The sequence below is a fragment of the Syngnathus scovelli genome, chromosome 13, assembly GCF_024217435.2.
Source record: "Syngnathus scovelli strain Florida chromosome 13, RoL_Ssco_1.2, whole genome shotgun sequence".
Lineage (NCBI taxonomy): Eukaryota > Metazoa > Chordata > Actinopteri > Syngnathiformes > Syngnathidae > Syngnathus > Syngnathus scovelli.
In genome coordinates, this window is record NC_090859.1 from 8,707,846 (window position 1) to 8,733,790 (window position 25,945).

General features: G+C 39.9%; 1 protein-coding gene and 1 long non-coding RNA gene across 2 annotated transcripts; one reads left to right on the forward strand and one right to left on the reverse strand.

Annotated features, from left to right (window-relative positions):
• Positions 1-2,248: 2,248 nt before the first annotated feature.
• LOC125979620 (uncharacterized) lies at positions 2,249-24,921 on the reverse strand. The gene is made up of 7 exons (XR_007485365.1): positions 24,812-24,921; positions 24,661-24,725; positions 8,279-8,395; positions 7,599-7,732; positions 6,893-6,999; positions 6,319-6,369; positions 2,249-3,723 (listed from the first exon to the last, which is right to left on the reverse strand). It is a non-coding gene; the product is annotated as an uncharacterized lncRNA (long non-coding RNA).
• Positions 8,271-16,547, forward strand: lhx3 (LIM homeobox 3). The gene is made up of 6 exons (XM_049738015.2): positions 8,271-8,669; positions 12,348-12,519; positions 13,632-13,834; positions 14,452-14,603; positions 15,224-15,395; positions 15,469-16,547. Exons 1-6 carry the CDS (start codon positions 8,600-8,602, stop codon positions 15,885-15,887), a joined length of 1,188 nt encoding a protein of 395 aa, XP_049593972.1. The 5' UTR covers positions 8,271-8,599; the 3' UTR covers positions 15,888-16,547.
• Positions 24,922-25,945: the final 1,024 nt, after the last annotated feature.

Sequence of the window (25,945 nt, forward strand, 5' to 3'; positions counted from 1 at the left end):
TAATTTGCTATACACATAAAAAAAAAACATCCATCCATCCATCCATTTTCTGAACCGCTTAGTCCCCACACTACCTGTACTCATTTATGTTGCACCGTATAGTATAATACTGTTAATTATTAGACTTGATTATTTTGTGGGATGAATGCAATTTTTTTTTCGCATGGACAATCAAAATTATTCAGTGACCACAACATGTTTTTGGAATGCAGTAGAGAGCCAGAGAACCTGCACGACCTCAGAGCCAGGATTTAAATTCATGACCTTGCAACTGGAGGTCATGATGCCAACCACAGTCTGTGTAAGCTCAATGTTTTGGGTTTCCCATAACAGTTCCTCTGAAGCTTGAGCCTTGTTTCTTTTTTTTTACAGTTGCAATATAGGCCAGATATTGCAATATTCTATATTTGGCCCATTTGTGACCCCTGCTTAAAAACAATATTAAGGGGGAAAACTACCCTGGTAAAGATACAGTACCAAAATAATCCCGTTTCCCACACATCCCTTCAAGGTTGTGGTCTATTATTTCCAGTGAAGCCTCTTAAGTTAATGAATTGCCCCCGTGAGTAATACGATTCTTCAAGTCTCCTGCCTTACATTTTCATATTGTTGTCATAATAGTAATAATAATCCTCAGGGAGGGGGGGCACATATCAACCGCACTAGCTCATTACGGAGCATAGTGAAGAGCAGCAAAAGCAAAAATGAGATTGAAGGTATAAGCTGATTTCAGATTTAAACTGAGCAACTTAAATTTGCCTCTCGCTGTTTGACAAAAACAAAACCATCTGCCTATATGTGTGTTTGTGTGTGTGTGTGTGCATGTGTGTGCGTGTGTGTCTCAGTCTCGGGTGTGCCCCGCCTCTCACCAAAGGTCAGCTGAGATCGACTGCAGCTCACCTGCAACCCCAATGTGGACAAGGCCCATAGATGGTTGCATGTAAAAATGCAGTTTAAGGAGTATAAAATGGCCTTTCAGTATCGGAAGTCACAGAGTTGCTTGAAAAACAAACAAGTGAGTTAAGTTTACTAATTTTTTAGTTGTGTAAGCAGGACACAAGAATTCATTAGTGTGAAGTGCATGATCAAAAGCAGACTATTTGCTTTTAGGCTTTTCTTCTTTCAAGGCTAAAGCTAACACTCAATAAAACTAATTGACCACAAGGGAGTGATGGAGGGGGGGCAGCAATGACAAACTCATTTGCATAATGTCAAAGGCAAATGTAATCTTTTGCACAACTCTGTTTGCTGCCATGAGGCGGAATGGAGGGGTGGAGGATGTGAGTGGTCTGGATGGATGGATGGATGGATGGATGGACAGACGGAGGTGGAATGGAGGGGTGGAGGATGTGAGTGGTCTGGATGGATGGACAGACGGACGGAAAAAAAACATCCGCTCAATTGCACAAGATGCTAACTCATGACTCAAAGTTTTAAACCCATCAAGAGATACACATCCATCTTTCTTTAATGGTTCGTATGCTTGTCTGCCAGCATGTATAGTTTACTGTATATCAATCAGCTTATACATCATCTGTCCACGCGTGTCTGTGTGTTGTGACTCCTTGTTCTTGGCCTATTTTGGCAGAGGTGAATTGGGGGCAAGTGGAGTCTATGAGTAAGGGGATTAGGTCTCCAAACATGCTCCTCTCCAGTTTGGGATTTTGCCTCAATGCCAGACACTTAAAGTCTGCCAGGGATTAAGACACGCAGAGAAGTAAGAGCGTCGTGTATTGTGGTTGATTTTTGTGTGTGTGTGTGTGTGTGTGTGTGTGTGTGTGTGTGTGTGTGTGTGTGTGTGTGTGTGTGTTTTGGACAACAAGGAGGAGGGGGTCGTGGTTGATAAATCAAAATAGTAATAAGATGATGATATGACCTATTTGGAGCAGGCTCGTGCCATGAAGTCGGTCAGTATGTTTTCAAGGGATAAGACAAAATAATGGAGAAGCTGTTCTTTTGATTTTGTTTGTATTAGTGGCTCATCTCAGCTTAATTTGTTGCTTTAATTAGGAAATGGCTCAGGTCATTAATGTCCTCACAGCTTCCTTATTTAGCAAACAAAGGAGGCCTGGTTGTATGAATAACGCTGGCACGTGGAAGCACTTATAATAGATGATTGATGGCCATGCATTTTCGATACGTGATGAAAAATTGTGACAAAACTGCTAATATCGATGGACATTACAATATTTTGTTTTAGACTCGCATAATAGACTTAGACTTAGACTTAGACTTAGACTCAATATGATGTAAGAATAAATAAACTAGAATATCTATAGTGAAAATTACAATATTTTTACAACACCAGTATAGTAATATGTGGAGAAAAATACAACGCAATGAAAATCATTATTTTTCAGCATTTTTTGCGATAATCAATATTTTAGATGGAAATAAAATTTAAAAACTACAACTCGTGATGGAAGCCTTAATAGACAGATACCTTAATAGACAGTATATAAGTTGTATACTGCCTCAGTAGGTGCTGCTGTTTTAGTTAGCAACATAATTCCAAATACTGAACTTGCGCCACTATAGAGGTGCGGTCATGAAATCTTACGATGGCATTCATTGTTCGTTCGAGAACATCAGCTGGAGGCATGAAGTGCTACCTGACCTCTTATTTGCCTTTAAGTGTGTCTTTCTCTTTGTCTTGCTTGAGTAAGTGGGTGGTGGTGGTGGGCAGGGGAGGGGCAGGGGGTTCCTCCACCCCACCACCCTGCGTCTGGAGGCTTCTCCCGGGTTAGAGGCCGCGGCTCCTCAGTGCCGCTCCTCCAAGAAAAGTGGGTCATGAGTCTGAGAGCGAAGGATTAGGAGGGCAGGCGTGTGCCAGGCCACCTCTTACTTAGCCGTACTGGTCCGACGCACACACCCCCTTCATGCTAAAGACAAGGGGGGTACTCGTGATCTCCACTCAAACTCCAAATTACACTAAATTCTTCAGAGGATGACAAAGGGCCACACCAATTTCAATTGTTTACTAATTTAATAAATGATATATATATTTTTTTCAATATGGCTAAGAATGACCATCTAAAGCCCGGTTCGGACCACCTCGAAAGTCCCCTACGTGGACCTCACAGCAGGCCAAGCAACATCTGTAACGACAAGTGAGGTCAAGCCTCAGCACTGGCTGAAAGCTTTGAACTCTGACCTCAGTGGCTTTGTGCCGAGCCTCTGGGGGCGTCTAAGCATTGCCGTCTGAAGCTGATATTTCTCACCCGCCAACAAAGGCCAAGAAGCAAAGACAACACGAGCAGCCGGGGTCCCCAGAAGGGAGCGTCGGACCATCCTGGCACTAAACGGGCCGGCACAGTTGTTGGGCCATTCATTGTGCAAGCGTGAAAGCAGGGACACATGTTGCCTAGTAAAAGTGTCAGGGCCCCACTGAAGACCCATTGTGTCGCTTTCCAGTTGTTGTCGTGCGCCTTTTGTCACGCATGTTGTTGGCTATTAGCATCTCAATATTAAAAGGGGCGGCGGGCAGTGGTGGCAGCCATTTCAGTCTCGAGTGCGCCCTCACACAACGACCAGCTGGTGACTCAAGCCGGAAACCCATACAACTTGACATAACTGACTTAAATTTGACCCGGTGCAAATATTTACGGTGTTGACTTAACTGTATTGTAATGAACAGCCAAGAAGATTCCATTTCCTGTTCGATGTCCATCGTCACACTTTGCCATCACTGGTGCCGTCAACGTGGTGGGTGTCACAAAACACCTGAAGAAAGAAAATCGAATTATTATTTTCCAGAGGAGACAATTTAGAGGCAGCCCTATTAATCTATTTACAACATATACAACAAACTGATTAATTATTGAATTAATCAATTTACAACACATGCAACAAACTTGAACCAATCAACATCTGTGGCATAGCCAGGAGTGGTCAAATATCAATTTTATGATTTATGATTTTTATTTTTTCATGAAACCCTAACAACCAAATGGCAAAGGCTCATTAAAACAACAAAGCTTGTGCCCAATACTGTACTTCTGACCTATTTAATCCCCTCTGGTGAAAAACAAAAGGCCCAAGATGCCGACACCACCCCACCAAGCGCCTGTGCTTGACTCACGCCAGATGACCATCCAGGCCGGGCCGTGCCGGGCCGTCGGGCCATGCCGGGCGACAGTTAGCGCTGTGTATGCATGTGTGTGTGAGCGTGTGCGTTGTTGTTACAGGAGTGTCGGTTGCTGCGAGAGCCAAGCGGGAAAGCGGTTGGGCAGTTTAGCCAGCTGCCGGGGGAGCGCAGCAGCACCGCCCGGGCCAGTCAGTGAAACCTCGCCAGATGGAGCCGTTTTCCAAACAATGAGAGCAAGGGAGGAAATTCATCTACAGTCTATGACCACGTGCGTTTGGTCACTTGTTTGTCTGGAATCTCTAAGAATTTCCTGAAATAGACATTGGCCGCTATCCCGAGACAGTTGTATTATTTGGACGGCAGCGTTGCTCCTGCTTTGCACACACGGGCTGTCTGCTCGATGCGCAACAGGCCGAGGTGTCTTGGGACCACTTTGCTTGGGAGTAACCAAGCCTGGCTAATGAGGCGTGTGATTGGTCCCCTCCCTCACGAACAAGGCCCGTCTTTTTTTTTATTTGGGTGGGGGACATGATGGATCATGACAGCAGCACAATGGTGGCCGGGTGTCAGGAGGGTGGCATGGGTGCGCTCGGCACCCCCGCGGCAATACTCGACCCCCCCCCCACACCCTTTTTGCTCGCCTCTACTCAGCGGCTTATGTTTTTTTGTACACGTTCTTGAGGCACTTGTAGATGCATGGCATGCGGAAGATTCTGCAATTTACCAATTATTTATAATATTCAAACGTCAGTATTTATATTTTATATCTATGTGCGTTGTACTCTTGATGTAATTTTTTTCTCCTCTAATTCACAGTGATTCATACTTAAATGACTTTAATGTATATGTATATTTGATTATTTTTCTGTCGCACGTAATTTTTTTATACATTTAAACTTTGTGAAATTTTTATTTTTCACATGTAATTTAATACATTTTCAAATATCTTCAAATGATTTTCCTTTGCATTCAGGCTGAATTAATCTGTTTGACCAGTTTTAAATCAGATTTAATTTTCATTTGAATATGCCTACGATTTCTTTCTTAAATTATATATAATTTTTGTATTTTAAAATTTAAAGGATTAAATTTAAAGTAAATGTAAAGTAGTAATTGAATTCATTGTAATGCATTGCAGCGACACCGAGTCAAAATATTAGAAACAGCTCCCATAATGACTACACAGAAAATGGCCAAACACCGCAAGGAATGCCGGCTTGCAGCTCGCAACAACATACCCCACTCGTCATTTTGAGATATTTTTTTCCCTCAAACATGAACACATTTTTACCGTTTGCCTTTTTTTTGTGCAGTTCACTGCAAACAAAAAGCCTGACCTTTGTGACATTTTCAAGACAGCATGTTTCCAGGAGAAACAACATCAAGGAATCGTGTTGCGCCTATCAGGGGCTCCAATTGTGCTGCATTTGTTTGTTCTTTTGAAGCGGCCCTTGAGGAAAGAGGCTCGACGGTGAAAAATCATGCAGCGAGAAGTGTGCGAGAGGACGAGAGCCTCGCTGAAGGACAGCCAGGGGCAGCTTGCACCTGCTTTCTCGAGTGGGACCTCAGCTGTGTGGGCATCTTTAGCAATTAGGTGCGATGATGCTTCAGATTTGGGCAGAGGATGGGAAAAAAATATACATGAAAAGGCTTGTTTATGAACGAGAAGGCAGCTGCAGTGATTGCATGATATCACAGCATGCCATAAGTCAAGAATAATACAGAAAATAGAGCTGTCGGTGCAACTTTAGCCACCTTTTCCTTACAAATACTGTAATATGTTTTAGCTGCAATCAAAATTAAATATTTGTATGGGCAAGACTTTAAAGGTGACATGCATTTTTTTCATAATTCAAAACAATTCCCAGGTGTCATACTAACATGTCTCTAAAAATACCGAAACACGTAAGAAATTGGCGGAGCAAGGATTTTTTTTCCTCTTGGTATTCATTATTTATTTTTATTATATTTATTTATATATATTACATTTGGTATTCCCCATCACGATTCATTGTACAGTGTGTACATGTGTGCGTGTGCTTGTGCGTGTGTGTGTGTGTGTGTGTGTGTGTGTGTGTGAGCCATTTATCTTAATTACACTTTATGAATGCAGATTTCTTTACATTTTCCTGATGTTTTATTATAATAGATTTTACATTTATATTTTACTAGAGAGTGCAAATTCAATTATAGTAAATTATTGAATAAATTAAATTCAGAAGTAAAGTCACCTTTTGATGGCAGTATCCTAGAGGGAAGTGGCAGAGGAAGTGTAATCGATCCTAAAAGGGTAAAAAGAAATTATTACAGTATAAATGATGTTGTGTGCCTGCGTAGCAAGTTTCTTCTCATTCAACACACCTGACTTTGCGATTTATTGTAGATTTAGTACCTGCTTGACATTCTGAGCCATGTTGTACTGACCTTTTACCATTCACACTTAACTATGTCAAACTAAGCTTAATTTTTGGTTCTATGGTTAAATCAGATTTTTTTCTTCTGATTTTCCGACATTATAGGTTCACACAAAAAAAACAAGTAGCCAACGACTTCAAAAATTAATTTACCTCCAGTACTGATGAAAAGATGAACTCTGGCAAAAAGTTTGTTACGTTTCAAATGTTGTGGTGAAAAATGAATAAACTGTAAAATATTGAAGTAAATCAGGAAAGCTTGTTAAAAATTCTAATATTTCATCCCTGATCTTTTTCAACATGTGCTAGATATTTTTTGACCGGCATGGTAGTGCAGGCTTAGAAGATGCTGCCCCCCCACCCCTCCCTCAACCCCCGGCCCCCTCCTCACCGTCCTCGCTGTTGTTGTGCTTCGCTGTGTTGCGCCTTCTAAGCTCCTTTGACACGGCGGCAGGCTTTACTGTATGTACGCCTCCTTGCAGATTTACAAACCTTAATCTGCGGAGAGATGCACACTGACTTGTTGACTGGAGATTAGCACCAATACAGCAAAGCAAAAAAAAAAAAAATACTATTTTTAAACAAATAAAAAAATAAACCGCCACTAATTCGAATCACAGGCGTTTTGATGGTAGGAACCAGATGATTTCTTTTAATGATGGAGGCTAATTGGCCTTGAAGGTGAAAGGTCTAATTGGAGTCAAATAGAATCAACACTGTATAGAGCAGTGAGGCTGATAATTGGCACATTGTCAATGAGGATGGAGACATGGCACTTGGCCAAAAAGGAGGCGTCCCAGTCACGCATGTGCATGACTCAAGTGGCTTTGTGCAGTCAAAGAACTACAGATGAATTACATAATTGCTCGTACAAAATATATATATTAATATTATTTTTTGACACTTGAATGTAATTTGGAATGCAGATCAAAACACGAAACGTAAAGCCAACCTTTAATCCCTAAACGCCACTCAAGATCCCAGCCAGGATTCAAATCCAGAACTTTAAAACTGTGAAGCAGATGTGCTCACCACTTAAACGCTACTGCTGCTCAACTGTTACAAAACGTAATGGGAATAAAATTAAAAATACTCACTTTTTGACAACAGAGAGGTTTGCTGAAGGCACCTGACCTCACCACGCTTGCTGATGTCATTAAAGTGAATAAAGAGGTCTGCTCTCTAGTGCAACCAATCTATCCATATAGAGCTGAAGTCTGTCCCAGCTGACCTTGGACAAGAGACAAATATGTTGAAAAATGTTTAAGTTTCTAAAAACGAATCAATGAATAGATCCAAACATAAGCATAATAAAACTGAACAGGTTTATGTCAAATAATGAAAATTCTACTTTAATATCCGCAAAAATAGTCTGTGCTAAACCGTTTATTTAAAATGAGTTGAAAATAACAATTAAATAGTCCAAGCCTGTAACACAGTATTTTGTCATATTTAAAAAAAAAACTTAAAACGTCACGTTTAAGTATTTAATTCGAGGATGTAAAAAAAAAACTGTGTCAGAGTCTGTACTAAACTAAGCTGATGATTTTAAAGCATATTTTGAGTATCATCATGGATGCTGCATGGTGCACATTTAAAGCAAACAAAAGCACAATCAACAATGTCCAATTGGCCTATTGTGTGGCCTGAAAAGACAGACACGTGCATCACAGCGTCTATAAAAGAAGAGGAAGGAGGGGAGGGCATAAATCTGTTTATACAATGCAATGTCCTCCAAATATGTGTGCGGGTAGCGTTCAGGACCATGGACAGTTACCTCCTACTCTGGTGTAGGTTAGTCGGGATCAGCTGACCGCGTACGAGTAACGCCCCCCTCCTCCTCCTCCTCCTCCTCCTCTTGCACTCCACCCTCCTCCTTCCTCCTGAGCATCATCTACGGCCACACGGAAGCAACACATGCACATTTGCTGACTTCTCCCTCTTCTGGGTGACAACACTCGGGAGAGACGACTACTTTTTTGTTTTCTTTTCTTTTGTTTTTTGCTCTTTTTTGTTGTTGTTAAACAAGCCAAGTGCATCCATTTTTTTTTTTTTTTTTTTTTGGAGTGGGAGGAGGATACAGCAACAAAAGTACAAAATGTTGCTCGAACACCCGGGCTCAAGTTGTCAGAATAATGCCAATTTCTCCCGCTACAGCGCAGGCCAAGGTAGGACTTTGATAACGAACTATTAATATTTGGTGATTTTTCAACGATGATAAAATATTTTATTTTGATTTCATGTTGTTAGAAAACTGATGGAAGCTGCTTCTTAAAAACATATGAGAGTACAATTTAAAATCGAGGAATATTTCACCAAATATAACTCGACTTTTTAAAAGTGTGTGAGCAGAGCCAAACCATTAAAGTGTCGAATGACGGATTTGTTCGTTTAATTGTGAATATTATGTTATTTCTAGGACAAATATTGTTGAATATTAATAAGTTATACACAGGTGGTAGACAAGTACGAGGCTGTTCGATCAGACCACATGCGGGTTTTTTTAGTGTAAGGTTCCATCATGAGGAGGGCCAAAAGACTTTTACTTAAAACAAAAATTGCCTTCAGATGTGTTTTTGGTATTCTAGGCAACACATGCGCACTTTTGTCACGTTTGGTTGCGCAGCATGCGTGCGGGAGACGTTATGAATGCGTAATGAGCTGCCATTGTTGCACAAATGGCCGGAACAGATGTTGTGCGCGTTCTGTCATTCCACACCGCCGCTGCCGCCATGTTGTCGTCACGATAACGGATATGGTGCATGGACCCCTGCCACACTCCCACCCTGCCACACACACACACACACACACACACACACACACACACACATACACACACATACACACACAAAGCTTGCACCGGAACGACCCAAAAAAGGTGCTCGGCAAGGTACTGCAACAGGTGTCACGTTCCCACTACCGTGACCGACAGGTGGGACACCTGAAGGGGTCAAAAGAGAAATGAATCGGGGAAAATGCACATGTATTCCCAAATAAAAATAAGAAGTTAAAACGGCAAAACACACAAAAATGAAATATTACAGTAATGCATAAATTGCCACCTTGAACTCATCATGCATATATAATCCAACAAAAAATTATTCAATACAATACCATACAAAATGTTGAAAAAAAAAACGTATTAAGGCCTAAATGATCGGAACAAACATTTAAGCATAAATATGACCGTGATATGTAAGAAAATAATCCCCCAAAAATAATACAGGTATTAAAATAATGTAATTAAGCATGTTAGCACGTTTCCTGGTCAGGTGGATTGAATTGAAAATATTTCCATTAATTTAGAGTAAATCTTAACACACTACTCCCAAATAGCTCATTGAAGACTTAGAAAATGACGAGTTGTTTGACGCTCAAAATTAGTAACAGACGCGCGCACACGCGCAAGCTAACGCACACACAGAATATAAACAAATGTTGTTGTTTTTTTTATGACATTCATCGAAAATGGAAACGATTAATTGAAACGTTTTTGATGGTATTTTGGTTACATTTAAGTCACACAACTAACCACCGGTATTAGTCACGCATAAAATCTGATAATGTAATAAAGCTCAACTTTATTCACCCGCTTTTAGGTATCCCACTCATTAATTAATTCATTTTCATGTTTCTTTTAAGGGTATTTTTCTTTTGAAACAGCTGTGAAAACATTTTTAAACATTTTGAGTATATTCAAAATGAGATAAATTATTTTCTAATTACCAGTAGCCTTACATTTTTATAAAGGGTCCATACAAAATTAACGAAAACGATATATTGCACACAAAAAAATAAATCATTTATTTATTAGCATTTAGTTTGTATTTGCGATGGTTTTCATAACAGTTCCTCAGTGGCTTTATTTGATCTTAGACAGATTCTAAATTGCATAAAAATAAAGTGAACAATCTACAAGCGATTAAAGAAGTTGCAAAATAAGAAAAGAGACATGTTTACCCTCCTTCACATATACACTTGCTCAAATGTGGACAAATGGCGCAATTGATTTTCGATTCCTCAGCATGCTTGCACTCCGCATGATTTCCCCAGGCGCCATTTTGTGCCAAAGATCAGCGTCAATAAAATTCATTGGGGTGCTGGCCCGATCAACATTGCTATTGAACAGCACGCATCGGCCCTAAATAAACACGAGTCTCGCAGGACTCCAAAGCAACCAATGGGAAATCCGATGATTCGAGTGTGTCAAAACGTAGTCAGACTCATATTTAAAAATACTGTTTAGTAAAAAAGATTTTTTACAATTTGTGATAGAAACCTGTGCATAACAATTGCCGATACAATAAGGCTTGTTGCCTGCGGTTTTAGCAATGAAATATTGCCTACTAATTATTAAATATAGTTAATATAAATTACTTTAGTACTTATTCTCACGGGTTGACTTATTCTACTATTGTTAGAATGAGTACCCCTGTAAGTTTGTTTGTAGAGGAGGGACACCTATTCAAATTTGCTACACTTAGAGAAAATACCCTGAAGATGACAAAGAAAAAGTAAAGTGATGCTGCATGGCATGAACTGGGAGCAAATTAAAATTCAACGTCTTGCTTTAAGACAATATGATACGATAACCGGAGAAAGAGTTTTCCGAGTCGTTGAAAGCACCCCGGGAAGAAAGCGAGTGAGAATTAAAAAAAAGGAAAATAAAAGAAAATAACCAAGCTTCTAAAGATGAAAATTGACAAACACGAAAGTGTGTTCCTCGTGTTTTTGTTGAAAACAAGCTGGTCCTGTCTGCTGCACGACAACGGCTTTGGTTTTTCACTCAATGCGTGCGCGCTCCTGCAGCAGGGGATCCCTACTTTGGCACAACCTCGGACAAAATCTGTGGCGAGCTCGATGATCCATGCTCCTTTATGATTTCGTGTTTTATATCACAGTGGATAAGTCGATGTAAAAAAAATTGCGAGGCTCCGGTTCGTAAGTATCGGTACCTCTGTACTTTAAATATATTTAAAAGTGGCCTAACATATATTCTGCATTCGTTTCTTTAACATTTTTTTTCTGCGCTTTTAGAAGTCAATATTTTATTTTGTTTTCATTTGAAATAATATTTTTAAGATGACTTTATGCTTACCAAAACCACAAAACACATTTGACGTTTTGATTTTTATTCTTATTTTACTTTACATTTAATAAACTTTGCCCAACTTTTTCCACACTGAATTATTTCTACTAAAAGGGGGTTCGGGTAAAGTGCCTCTTTTGTTGTTTTAATATTCAAAATGGAGCTCCAAAGGCGAGCAAATGACTTGTTGGACGGTCTTACTGTATGCTTGAGTAGCTGATCGAGCACCTGTCAGATGACGTCACCCCGTATGCACTCCCAAACTACAGAAAGGGCTTCATGCATGTTGCATGGCCTCGGTCACCATCCACAATGGCCATGATCAGATTCATTGCAGCATTTGTTTCAATAAATAATAAGCCGATTGTGTGACGCCTCCATGACCTGTCTGCTGTTCTCTCTTGATTATCTAAAAAATATCGGACGTTATTACATTACCTTCAAGCACATTTGATGGCAACATACCGGATTTAAAGGCTTTTATCACTATTTTATTTATTTATTATATGTTTATAAGGGCTTAAAAACATCTTGCACTGTAATATGTAATATGCTTATATTGCAAATAACTTGTCATTTGTATAAAAAAAATGATATGCATTTTTTAATGTAGTCCCAGGTTGCAATTTACCAAGTACATTTAACATTTTGTATTCTTGTATTACTATAATTTGAATTTGCCCCATAAAAAAAGTGCATATTGGCTTTCAACTGACCTGATTGCAACTAATTTTTGCATCCTTTTTTACGTGCCCAGACATCCCAGTGTGTGCAGGCTGCAACCAACACATCGTGGACCGCTTCATCCTTAAAGTGTTGGAGCGCCACTGGCACAGCAAGTGTCTCAAATGCGCCGACTGCCACACTCCCCTGGCTGACAAGTGTTTCAGCCGGGGGGACAGTGTCTACTGCAAGGATGACTTCTTCAAGTGAGAGCACGCACACACACACAAACATACACACAAAGTTAAAATGAAAGTCTCAGGAACTCCATGAGATTTTAAAGGCAAAAGTTTTGGCATCAAAAATAGTTGGCTTTGTTATGAACAAATGCTGGAAAATATGTAAAAATAAAGTTGGGGTTCAGTGAAGGACAACCTATCTCGTATTTTTTTGTTGTGAAATGCAGGAAAGTTTTGCCCAGTAAGGTGTGGTCAAATTATGTGTTCATTCAATGTTTGTTTGTTTTTTTTTTTGATGGTGTGATAACAGATTTTCATCACCATGACTGTTTTATGACAATGACTTTGGATGCATCACACTGTTGCTGGAAGAAAGATGAGTTTCTTGTCAGGCTGGTTTAGGTCGAAAATAACTGCTAGAAAATAAATCATGTTCAAATGACGGGCAAGTTTTATGATCACAACCATCATGAGAATTTAATTGGCTTTAGAAAAAAATGCATGTTTTCCATGATTATAAATAGTTTATCTGCTTGTAAATGCTAATTTTCGGGGGATTATATTTACTAAAATGATTTTATTTATTCTATTTTACTCTTCACTTTTAACTATAATGACCTAAGACTGAATGTAAAAAAAAATGTAAAAGTGCTCATTTAGTTCAATTTTCTATCAAGAGTAATAAGGATTATTTTGCTGTAGATTGTTAATTTTCTCAGTTTGACCTTGAATGTTTGTTTTTGTGTTTACAACGTGAAAGTAGAGTGTAGAAAGAAAATTTGATGACGATTGACCTATTTGATTGTGCTCAGTATATATTGCTGGTGCAATTTCCCCTCATTATAATTATATAATATAATAATTTTACAAAAGGTAGTGCATGCAAGGCAGACTTGTTTTTGTTCTTGCTATTAAATCGTTTGATGAAGTGAATATGGCATAACCTGATTTTGTGGGTGAGCTATATAGTGCCTGTTTCTAAAAACAAATAAGACTCGATTTATCTAAAAAACATCCATAAAATATCATTTTTGGTACAGCTGCCATGCTGGCTCTGATTCATTTACAACTATAGTTTAACATTTTGTCTACAAGACGTGAAGTGACGATCCACCTTGTCCACACTCGTCTCCCAACAGGAGATTTGGCACCAAATGCGCGGCGTGTCAGCAGGGCATCCCGCCTACGCAGGTGGTGAGGCGGGCCCAAGACTTTGTGTACCACCTGCATTGCTTCGCCTGCATCGTGTGTAAGCGGCAGCTGGCCACGGGCGACGAGTACTACCTGATGGAGGACAGTCGGTTGGTGTGCAAGGCCGACTATGAGACCGCCAAACAGAGAGGTGTGTGTGTGCGTGTGTGTATATCATATTGTTGCGTACTCCTTTTAATACAATTAAGCTACACGATGCACTCAGCTATATGAGGCCCAAAAGACCCGCATTAATTCGTGGTGCACTATATTTCAAATCCCTTTTTATATTTCCCCATCTGTTTGGGTTAGTTTTCGCCCCCCAAAAACACACACGTTTATTTTACTGATGAAAAGGTGCCATTATTAGGGGAAGGGAGGGCATCCATTTGGAGGATGTTTTGCCAACAGATGTGATGTAATTAGTAAGATGCCAGGTTTTACTTAATGGGTCATTTTAGCTGTTAAACTTGTTTTAGCCTCGTCGTTTTGGTCCAACTTGTTTTTGGATCACTTATAGCTAATTGGTTGGATTTGGGAAAATCTTTAGGGACAGGAATGCTCTTTACTTCATTCTAATTAAAGCTGGTACCAAAAAAAGGCACTAGGCTACTACAAATGGTGCCAAATATGGACATTCTTGCTGAGTTTTGCGTTCTACCATGCAGTGAACTCTACAAAAACTGTCCAGTGTAAAAAAAAAATCTTAAGGCAACAGAAAAGATGCTCTTTACTCCATTGTGCCTTTCGTGCTACTCTGCCCTTCAGAAGCTGACTCGACCGCAAAAAGGCCCCGAACGACCATCACGGCCAAACAACTGGAGACCCTGAAGAACGCCTACAATAATTCTCCAAAGCCGGCCCGCCACGTCCGCGAGCAGCTCTCCTCTGAGACAGGCCTGGACATGCGGGTCGTGCAGGTAAGGTTTATTATGATCCATTAGGAAGCTGATCCATTAGTGTCCCGAGTTCATTACGGCGGGACAATGGGCGGCCGAGCTGGCACCGTAGCACTCCGCACACCCGAACGCTGGAGTGAATTTACGGCGAGATGGAGCAAAATGAAGTCCACATCAAAGTCAGCGTGGTTTAAGTGCGAGCTCGTTAACAATGGCGAGAGCCGGCCCCATTCTCGTACCGTCGCCCGGGCCGGGGAGCCCCCCATGCCGGCGGCCGTATATATTGTTTTATTTGCAAGGACAAAAGTGGGGGACGGAAACCACTAAAATGCTCCTCATTATTCCGTGAAAGGAAAGGAAGAGAGGAAGGTTCACCCAGGGCGGAATCTCATTAAGGCGGATGTAAAAGGCCTTTTTGAGTTTCACGTTTGTGTGTGGGATTAAATGGTGGCGATTATTTTTTTCCTCACTCTTGTGCTTTCTCGCCATGGCATGAATAGAGTTAAGACAAACAACAAGGCACTCTAAAATGGCTACCCGAGCAGACTATCTTAAAGGAAGAAGCATTTTCAGGGCGCATGTATTGGAAGCTAATCGCATGAAATGAAACGCAGTAAACTCACATATTTTTTCCATCCCAGGTTTGGTTTCAAAACCGGCGAGCCAAGGAAAAGAGGCTAAAAAAGGATGCTGGGCGCCAGAGGTGGGGTCAGTACTTCCGTAACATGAAGAGGTCACGTGGAAGCTCCAAGTCAGACAAAGACAGCATCCAGGAGGAGGGCATGGACAGCGATGCCGAGGTGTCCTTTACAGGTACGATTCATTTGCACGCTCCAGAAAAGACGACGATGCAAGAACCAAACTTGATCTGTCTTTTCTGAAACAGATGAACCCCCCATGTCTGAGCTGGGCCACAGCAACGGCATCTACAGCAGCAACTCCCCAGCCATGGGGGCCCGCCAAGGGGGCAGCAACCACGCCTCTTTCCCTTTGGAGCATGCCGCCTTGCCTTCGCAAGAGCAATTCCACGATATGCGCTCCAACAGCCCCTACGGCCTAGCCCAATCGCCGGGCTCTCACCCGACGCTACCTCGGCATCAGCCACTCATCACCGGGCTGGTCTACCCCGAGTCGGGCCTTTCTATCATGACCCAAGGTGGGGGGATGAACCCCGCTGTGAGGGTCTCCATCAGCGCCGCCAATGGCCCGAGCTCGGACCTCTCCACCGGAAGCAGCGGCGGATACCCGGACTTCCCGGCGAGTCCCGCCTCCTGGTTGGACGAAGTGGACCACGGACAGTTCTGATCATTTGATCCTAAGAAACTGGACTTATATTTATGGTTTTTGTCTTCTGTTTGGATTGGACTAAATAAGACCGTGATTCTATGGCAGACTGGTGGAACCAGTTTCTCCTCATCAGTTCTGATTGGATGGAGGACAAACTCCTTCGTAAAAAGCACTTGGCCTAATATTGTAAGTAGTGTTCATTGGCGTCTCAATATGAACATTGAGAATTTAGGGTCACTTGGCTCCTCCTACTGCTTTTTTTGTCGTTGACAGTGTGGTCAGGTGCAGAAGTCTTTTAGTGTCTGGTTGTTGCCAAATGTCTATATATACGAATATAAATATATACATAATGGTTTATCATTGTGGAGACTTTATTTTTATACGAGGACCATAAAAGGAAAATCCAGCGAGGGAGGACTTTGTACATTCTTCAGACATACGACGTTCCAAGTGGGGCGGGTCCAATCACATCTATGCATTTGTGTGTCTCGTTCTGATCGAAAACAAAAAAAAAACCCGAAGAGGTGCTTGCTGTAGCAACTCGGAGGCTGTGATGTATATGTTTGTTAATGTGGAGAAATGTTTTATGTCTAATTTATTCCTTTATGGTGATGACCACGTTCATTATGATGATGACGATTCCTGATGCAGGACTTTAATAAATTAATAAATTTGTCACTTGTTTGGCTTTCTTTACATCTAGCGAGATGCATTTCTTTTTATGCAAAACACAGGGCAGTACTTTACTTGAATTGCCTTGCTTTTTTTTTTAATTTTGACTGATACCGATATCAACACAATGAGATCAACTCTTCCGAACTACATAGCTTCAATTTTGCCAATTGAGTAGCTGCCTAATAATCGACACTGCATCGGATGCTTTTAACGGGCCCTTTAACGGGCCCCTGATGCAGATAGTGAGTCCGCTCATCAATTGGGGGATTACTAGGACTTGTTTGCGCTCAGATGCCCTTATGGGAAAGGAATCTGCAATCCATTAGCCTGGGAGGGATCAAATACCCCCTGTGAATTCCTCCCATTTGTTTAGGCATTCAAAGTCAGGTTCAATTAAGTGGATTAAAACTGAAAGATAGGTTGGGGGTGTGTGTGTGTGTGTGTGCGTGTGAGTGTGTGTGTGTTATATCAATTTCCTCAGATGTTTTATATAGTCTACTGTATATACAGTACACATACACACAGTGTCGCAGTTGCCCCTCATTTCCATAAATAATTAGCGGAGCGTTTCCGCAGTAACCTGACCTGTTTAATTGATAATGAGGCCTTTGAAATATGGAGATCGGATAACCTCCTGAAGTTTTTAAATGATGTTGAACTGCGCTACATTTTTAGGGGCGGATATCATACGTTACCGCAGTCATTAGGTTGGCAGATTTTATGGGATGTTTATTTACTCAACTGCAGAGGGAAGGAAGATTTTACTGCATGGATGGGCAACTCGAGGACCACCAACCTGCATATTTTAGATGTTTTCTTGCAGCAACATACCTGATTCAAATGATCAGCTCACCAGCAAACTCTGCAAAATGCTCATAAGACTTGATTTGCCTGTTTGGTGTAATTAAAATTTAGGATTTGTACTGAAATGTAGACCGGATGTGTTTAGGGCATATCTAATTTATTCCTGTTTTTTTTTTTTTTTTTAAATTAAATGGGAACTGTTGAAGGGAGAGTTTGAATGCGTATTTAAATTTGTTTTATTTGTGTAATTTTGGAATTTATTAATGTTCTTGAATTGTTTACCTCCAATAGGATCAATATATTTTCCTTTATGGTTTTTATATTTATGGTTGATGAAAAAATGTGGCAAGATCATTTTGAGTTTAATAAAAAATAAAAAAAAACATCAATAAACTGTATGAGCACAGAAATTGACACCATTAGTTCTACCTGGGAACATTTTGAAATGGATGAATAAACATTTGAGTTCTGGGTGGCCAGCTGTCGTTCCTCAGCCACAAATGGCCGCCTGTTTCCCCTCTCAGGTTGCCGGGAAAAGAAAAGGTAGGACAGGCAGGATATTGGTTCGAATCTCTCCCGTCAAGCAGCAGGTGAACATGTTGTGACTGAGGCTGTGGTCGCGAAACCCGACCCTGAACAAGTTTGGGAACGGTTGTCAAAAAAATCATTCAACTAGATGTTGACTTGTCACGGAATCATCAAAATGAGAATTTTGTTACCAGCAGGAAATTTTGGAATCTAGTTGACCTAGTTTTTTTTTCTACATCTCAGCAGGCGTGAGATTTTGGTGACCAAGAAGTGAACCCGCACTCAAATAACAGGGATTATCCCAATCCACTTTTACAGATTGCGCTGCAAATCCTGACACTTTTTGCAAAAATAAAGATTTAGAATAAGTCAGGCAGGTAATTTGTCGGATGACTAACAACACAATGGCAGGAAGTCGCGACAGGTGTTAGTGCAGTGTAAATGTACAACTCGAGGGGAGTTTAGAATGCAAGAAAATTCACGAGAATGTCAAAGTATTAAATTAACATTGAAATTGGAAAATTATTTCCAGTGTCACATACAATTAATTCATATGAAATTGATTTATCGTGGAAGTCAAGTGTAAAATCGTCTTTATAATATGTTTTGTGTGCCCCCACTAGTGTAAACACGCTATTTAGATTAATATTGTGTTTGTGGAATAAGAAGTAAGCGGCGAAATTCACTCATTTTTATCCATCTGCAGCTATTTTGCTTTTTACTGCCACTTTTACTGACTAATTTCTCGTGAAAATAATTTTTCTTGTAATATTTCACTTTATTTTAATTGGTTGATTTGTCTGAGATGTTTCATTTTCAATTTTATTCTTCATAAATAAGCTTTTTTTTCATATTGATTAATTTTGGATCATTTTTTAACAGCACGGTGTAGTAGTGGTTCATACATCTGTCTCATAGTGGAGATCTGTGTTCAGTTATCACTGTAGGGAGTTCTTCCTATGATGTGTGGGTCCTTTTGAAAATAAATATCATGATATTTAATTATTTTTTTAATCAAAGTTCTGTTTGTAGGGTGGTGATAACTAGAGCTTGATAACTTTTCATTTTCTGTCTTTTTTGTTAACTTTCACTTCAAAGAGTATTGTGAGATTACTTTTATGGCACTCCTAGCACTAGAGAATTTAGAATGTGCATACTTGCGGTATAATTAAGAATCATGTGACTATAAATTGAATGATTATGTAGCACAAATTCATTTTCTCTCGGTGACCGATCCTCATTATATGAGGCTGCAGTTAAGCATTTAACAACCTTTAATGGTGCTTTCTGTGAAGGACTCTAAGCCCGTTGTCTCTCTCTCACTCGCACACACACGCACACACGCACTCACACACACACACACACACACACATCATACCCAAGGCCCTGCGACCCATGTCAGATGGTGGCGAGTAAATCAGTTCTGACAATAACACCTCCCTCGGGTCTCACACATCACAGCTACAATTCAGACCTAATGGAGCAGTGGACGAAGCGGATGCGTGCACATCTAAGTGTGTGTGTTAAATGCTGTTTTTCATTTTGGGCTGTGGTATCTCATCAATATGCGGTCATTAAAGTCATTCATTTTTTTGAAAATTCTGAGTTAAGTTCTGGTTCAACTTCAGATGTCTAACAAACTTTTAAGGGTAAGAAAGACTCGATTTGACCTATACTTGAACTCTGTGACTTGACAAGTTTACATTTGGAAATCCATTTTTGAAAGAAAAGTAATTAATTGTGTCTTTGTGTCGTCGTTCAGCCCCGACAACTCTGGCTATCGGTTTGGGATGGCCGCAGTGTGACGATGTTTATGTTCATTTGTCAGATTCAGGTAGGCTAGCTCTGTGAACTGTAAAGCTAAGCTAGCTAGGTTAGCACAACAGTTTAGTTCACTCAAAACTGCCTTAATTTGAACTAAACATATGCATGCGCGCATCGGACTATAAGGCACACCATTAATGCATCAGATTTTTAATCCAAATCAAATCATTCTCCATTTTATCTTTTTTATTTCAACTTCAGACGCAACAAATTACTTTATAATCACAAAATAATGATCCATAGTCTTTTGATTCATGATTCATAGTCTTCAGCGGGCCACTTATGATTGATTTCATGACACAATGCTTCGGGCCAGTTTAAATTTAGGAATTTGGTCCATATATAAGGCGCACCGGACTATAAGGCTTTTGAGAAATTTTTTGGTTTTTAGGTGCGCCTTATAGTTCGGAAAATACGGTACAATAAAGTACGGCACCATGGAGTATAATGGACTATAACATTGAAAGTATTTTTTATTTAAGAGTAGCTACTATTTAATCGAAAACCTCCATGGTAAGACTCAACTTTTAAGTACTTTTCTTGTCGTGAGCGTGTCCGCCATATTTGATGTGGTAGGGGCCCTCCGTAAACTAATACTTGTCAACTCCACTCAACTTCCTAAAGTCACGCAGTTAATGCCTCATATTCACCCATTTACGCCCACTAATAAATTTGGGAAAGGGATTGACAGCAAGGTACGCAATTTTTAAATGATTATTCTACAAGTTTACACACAGAAGCAAGTTTCAGTATCCACACAATTTGTTGACAAAACAGCGGACAACACAACTTCAGTTTATTGTTTACGCCCAAGATTAATATTGGCGGCATTCACGCTGTGCAACTAATCAACATGGTCATTAGCGCGTTGTCACTGACAACCTTAATCAAATCTATCACGGCTCCTGCTAGGCCTGGCCATTACATCTCCGTCTGCATAATTATCTCTTCATTCCGCCCCCGAGACGGGAATGCAATATGCGGTAATGTGTCGGTGGTGCCTGATTGAAATGTATTCTGGGACATTCATATTAGAAACAGATCAGCCATGTATCACTCGTGTCCTCCTTGCGAGGCGACACCGTCCTCGGTGTTAAGTCATTTTTTATGCAACACTCACGGCACTTCATATGCAAGTCGGGAGTGTGTTTGTGTGAGCTACATACTGATTTGCAAATGGGCTCAACTACTTTATAATAAATGTGAGGTTTTATTCTTGTCATAAGCACCACGTTTTGACATGATGTGGTTATTCAACTGAAAGACATTTTAATGTCCCAATATTATGAGTGTCAATTTTTGTTTTAATATTACAACTTCTTGGATTTTTTTTGCATTATGTACCAAACTAACTTTTTTGACTTCACCATGACCTAATTCACACAAACTCTTTTCTTAAAAAAAAAAAATTATAACTTTTTTTTTTCTTAATACTACAACATCATGTTTAAAAAAACACAAATGAAATGTTACATTACAACAATTTTCGCGTCAAATAAGCTTTTGGGCTGTTACTACTACATTCTCAAAATCAGGGCTTTGCTCTTTTTTTAAATCATAACATTATAATATAATTTAAGTAATAATAATCATTCATTATTTTAGTCCACAAGCGGTAACAATGCAAAATAAAAAAATTACAGAAATATATTTTTTAAGGCAAGTTGTATAAAATCACAATTTCCTTGCTTTTGTGAGATCGTGAGCAAACGGATATTGCTATAATATGCAAAAAGCGTCATCAATTAATTCCTTTATTTGATAATGTGGCCTGATGAATTTCTTTCCCATTCACTTCTTATTTATTACTTAGTGAACTCAGAGATTAGTCACGCTATATTACAAATGTCAATAGTACTTGGGTAATAGCAACTATTCAACTCAGCGATCTACTGAATGACTTTATGTTAGTTGGACTTTAAAATTGTGCCACTACATTAAGAAAAAAAATTCAATGTTGATAAAAAATTTAAAATACCAAATTGCTCATTTGAGCCCAAGCAAGCCTTTGACGAATGACCCCAACAAATAATTAGTGAATCAGGTTTCAATTAATCCTCTGTGAATAAATTAGTAGTTTTAATGGGTAATAAATCTTCCCTCCACTATTCCGCACTCTTGGAATGTTTAACTCTGCGTCCTTGTTACTGTTGTCAGGATTCATAATGGTACACCCGCTTAAACTCAGCGCGATAATCACCCGTTTTCTCATTAGGCCTCTTGGACGTGCAAAGGGCCATCTCGGGGGTTTGGGGGGGGGACTTTGTGGCTATGAGGTGTTAACTGCTCCCCGAGGGAGGCTGTCTGGCACTTGCATCGCCCGTCCACCCACCCCACCCCCGACACTCGGCAGAGCACTCAGACTCACAGATGGTTGCAACACAAGCAGCCGGCCTGGCGTGCTTTTCAATTACCAGCACGAGCCAGAGGGAAGGTCATCGCTCAGCTGTCAGCGGGATGGATGGCGGACGCCGAATTCCTGCATGCGCAACCAATGCTGGAGGAAGAAGACCAGAAATCGAGCTCTCGTGCAAAGCGCCTCGTTACGACCAACTGGGAACATCTTCCATTGGTTTTGGTCTTGCTTCAGGAGGCCATTTTTCACTTTGGAGATCACTTTTGCTGGAGGCATTTAGGGCAGGGGTGGACAATTAATTTTGAGAAACTGGAACGCTTGCCGAGGCCTTTGCCAATTTATAACAAGCGGATTGTCTTGTCTCAATAAATTGCTACGTATCTCCGATACTCCGATGCTACTTAGCTTGTACTAGCATCCATACTTATGCAGATAAAATAAAAGGACAACTTTCAAAATAAAAGCACTGCATGTCTTGGGTTTTATTTTGACTTTATGATCACGTGGCCGTTAGAGGCTGTTTACGTAACAGACTGAACCAGGGCTGAACAGTTAATTGAATTCAAATCAATATCGCAATGTAGTAGAATTCAGTTTTCAAATCAGAAAGGCTGCGACTTGGAAGAAAAGAAATCTCTGCTTCATTTCGGTTGGAACGTTTTTGCCACGATCGTCTAGATGTAATTCATCTTTGTAACAAGGCAGTTCTTTTCAGTTTCTTATGTCTGTGTTATTACTCCTGCTTTGTCAGTTGATATAGGAGGTATTGCCTGGGGGATATTGTAACAGGTAATTGATTATTCCACAAGCCCGTCCTTCTTGGAGCCTGACAAACCCGGAAGTGATCAATCACACGGGTCATTGGTGATGTTACAAAGTTCAAGGTTTGTGCATTTATTCAATTTGAACTGTGATTGGAGTACAATCCTTAAAGGAGGATAATAATAATTGTTTTGATTTTGTTTTTTGGGTTAACGTGAAAAACGTTACAATTCTACGTTACGTTCTTTCTGACTTCATCAAATGAAGTTGCAGCTTTTACGTCTTAATATTTTTATACAATTATAACTTGACTATTATAAAAAAAATTTTTTAAATCGTTACATAGTGGAAATTTAACATGTTTTTTTTTTTGCACAGTGATTCAAAAAAGACATTATGGTACTTTGGGGTTCATAGCAGAGTTTTAATAGTTTGGGGATTTTTTATTATAGATTTTACTTCATTTTGAATTTTTCTTTTTTTTAATTCTGTTAGTTTTAATTTGTTTAGAAGGGTTTAGTAGTTTTGATTTGTTTTTATTTGTTTTCAAAAGTGTTTCACTTTGTTTTAGTTTTTTGTAGTTTTAGTATTAGTTTTAGTTTTTTAGATAGCATTAGCTTTGTTTTATTAGTTTGTATTAGTTTCTGGAGTCTGAGTAGGTCAATAAGTATTTCATAAGAAAGAAATAAACTAAACTGCAATTCCTAAAGGACTTTTTTTTCTGGGTGGTCACACATTAAAATCAAAATAAACACATTTAAATAAAACCTCAAAAGCTCATCTATGAAATCAATTGACAAAATTGAAAACAAAGGTCATTTTTACTACAATTTTTCTTATTTTTAGTTTTATAAACACAAAATATAGTTTGACAGACTGAGCCACTGCTAACCCGAACATAGCATAGCATAATCTGACAACCTCCCTGAGCTATAAGTAGACCACGCTCCCCAACCTTGCTATTTGTCTTCCAAGAAGCAATCCAGCTTCAACCTGGAGAGCAATACCCCTCCGCCCCACCCCTCCCTTCCAAGGTCACAGCCATCACTCGCCAAAGCCCAATCCCCTTTGGAACATTTGTTCCAGCCTCTCGTTCTCTCCCTTCTACCCTCGGATTGTTGTTTTCTTTCCCCATTTTTTGTCATAATTCATGTTAAAGCATCTCTGGAGAGATGAGTGAGGATGGTGTGTGTGGTTGGTTTGGTAAGGGAGGTGGAGTAGTGGAGGGGGGGGGTAGTGTACAAGGGGCGGCAAGGGCACACACTTAATCCCTGGGTCAAGATGTATTTATTGAAGATTAATAACCCGAGCAGCAATCTCATCATGCTCTCGATGATTTTATAATTTGGTTTCTGGGGAGTCGGGGCGGGGGGCGGCTTTGGAGGGAGGGTTGCGGGACAAAAGACACAAAGCAGAACTATTGTTTACAGCAGGAGAGTCATAGTCCGGTGATCTTCTACACAAGAAGCAGTGTGACCCTGTGGAATTCAAATTTAAAGTGTCTCTTTTTAGCATATGTTAAATTTGCCATGTGTTGTTTTTCAGCACCACAAATTTTCTATTTCTGTATATGATTTGGGGGGTAAATCAGTTTGGGCTGTGATCATAAACTGTTGCACAGCTTAATGCGAAAATTGAAGTAAAAATAAAAAAGCAAATTATCCTTAAGTATTAAATTTATAATAAATCCACAGATTTTTTGTATTCATAAACATTTGTAACAAACATTTGTATTCATAAACACTAACCTGTATTCAGCAGACAAAATGTTTCATACAAAACACCAAAATTATTAAATGTCTTAAATATTTGCGCTTTGATATTACTACATGGCTCACTTACTGAATGAGAAGTCTTCAAATTTAATCAAAGTGGAGAGTCTTCCAGTATGTTGAACTTTTCAAAATCTGAAAATACAACCAACGGAATGAAAATCAGGGAGGAAAATCAAGAAAAATCACAACTTTCGTGGTGCACTATAAACTGTACCCACCACATGTGGACCAAGATTGTGTTCTGGGGCTGCTTTGCTCCATGTGACACAGGACGTCTTGTATCTGTGCGGAGTACAATGGCATCAGAAGACAAGCATTTGGGATTTAGTGATCTACAGTGTCATAAAGACACAAAATACACAGCTTGAAGAAACATTCAGGAATAACAAAGAAAAAAAATTGGATGATGAATATGTCTCTTTATTTAAGCTCATGTGATTTCTTTTAATATTACAATTTCAAATTCAACACAAGAAGGCCAAAGCTAAAAATGCCTTTGTTGACAATCAAGATAATTTAGTGAAATGAGCATAATCTTGTTTGCGTTCTTCGAGAGCTCGTTGTTTTTAGAAAAGCCATTTCTTTGAAACACTGGATCCCAACACACAGTCCGAATGTGATTTATGAGCTCCAAATCAATAATAGTGCACACATACATCAGTATAATTTCAATTATTTCGACCGCATTTCAGAATATTGCATATGTAGAGTGGCAGCATCCATCTCATTCGTTTAATGGATGTGTTTGACGCTTGGAGCACAACAAGCGGCAAGGGACACTTTTTGGCGGTAGAGGGGAAAAAATGACTACAAAAGATGAATTTGCTCAAAGTGTACAGGTTCAAAGTTCAAGGTGCAGTCTGCCAACCAAATGTGTTTATGTCCCTAATAAGAATGAGTGGATTGAATAGATTGTTCGTCCCTGACCTTGGCGATCAGGTGAACCCGGCGTCACTATATCACGGACGAGAGAACGGGAGGATGCCGTCCGCGCCGCTCTTGACGGCTGCCACCGGAGGACCTAAGATGGAGGATGGGGGTGCAACAGAAGTGATGGGAGGTGAAGGGGCAATGGTGGCGTGCACGCTTTGCATCTTGTTTGGAATGAGGAGCAGCATTTGAGGGTGACTGAAGGACATATGCAAACCAAGCAGAATACTGTGACACTTTGATTTTTGCATGCTAAGTGTATGTGTGGATCTTCGGCCTCTTCACATGATCAGCTTACTATTTACGCGAAAAACAACCAGCCTTGTTTATACAATCAAGTAAAAAGGAAGGTGTCATTGCACTCTGATAAATTGATGAGAGATCAAAAATAAAAATAAAAAAATCTGAATTGTGTGGCTTGA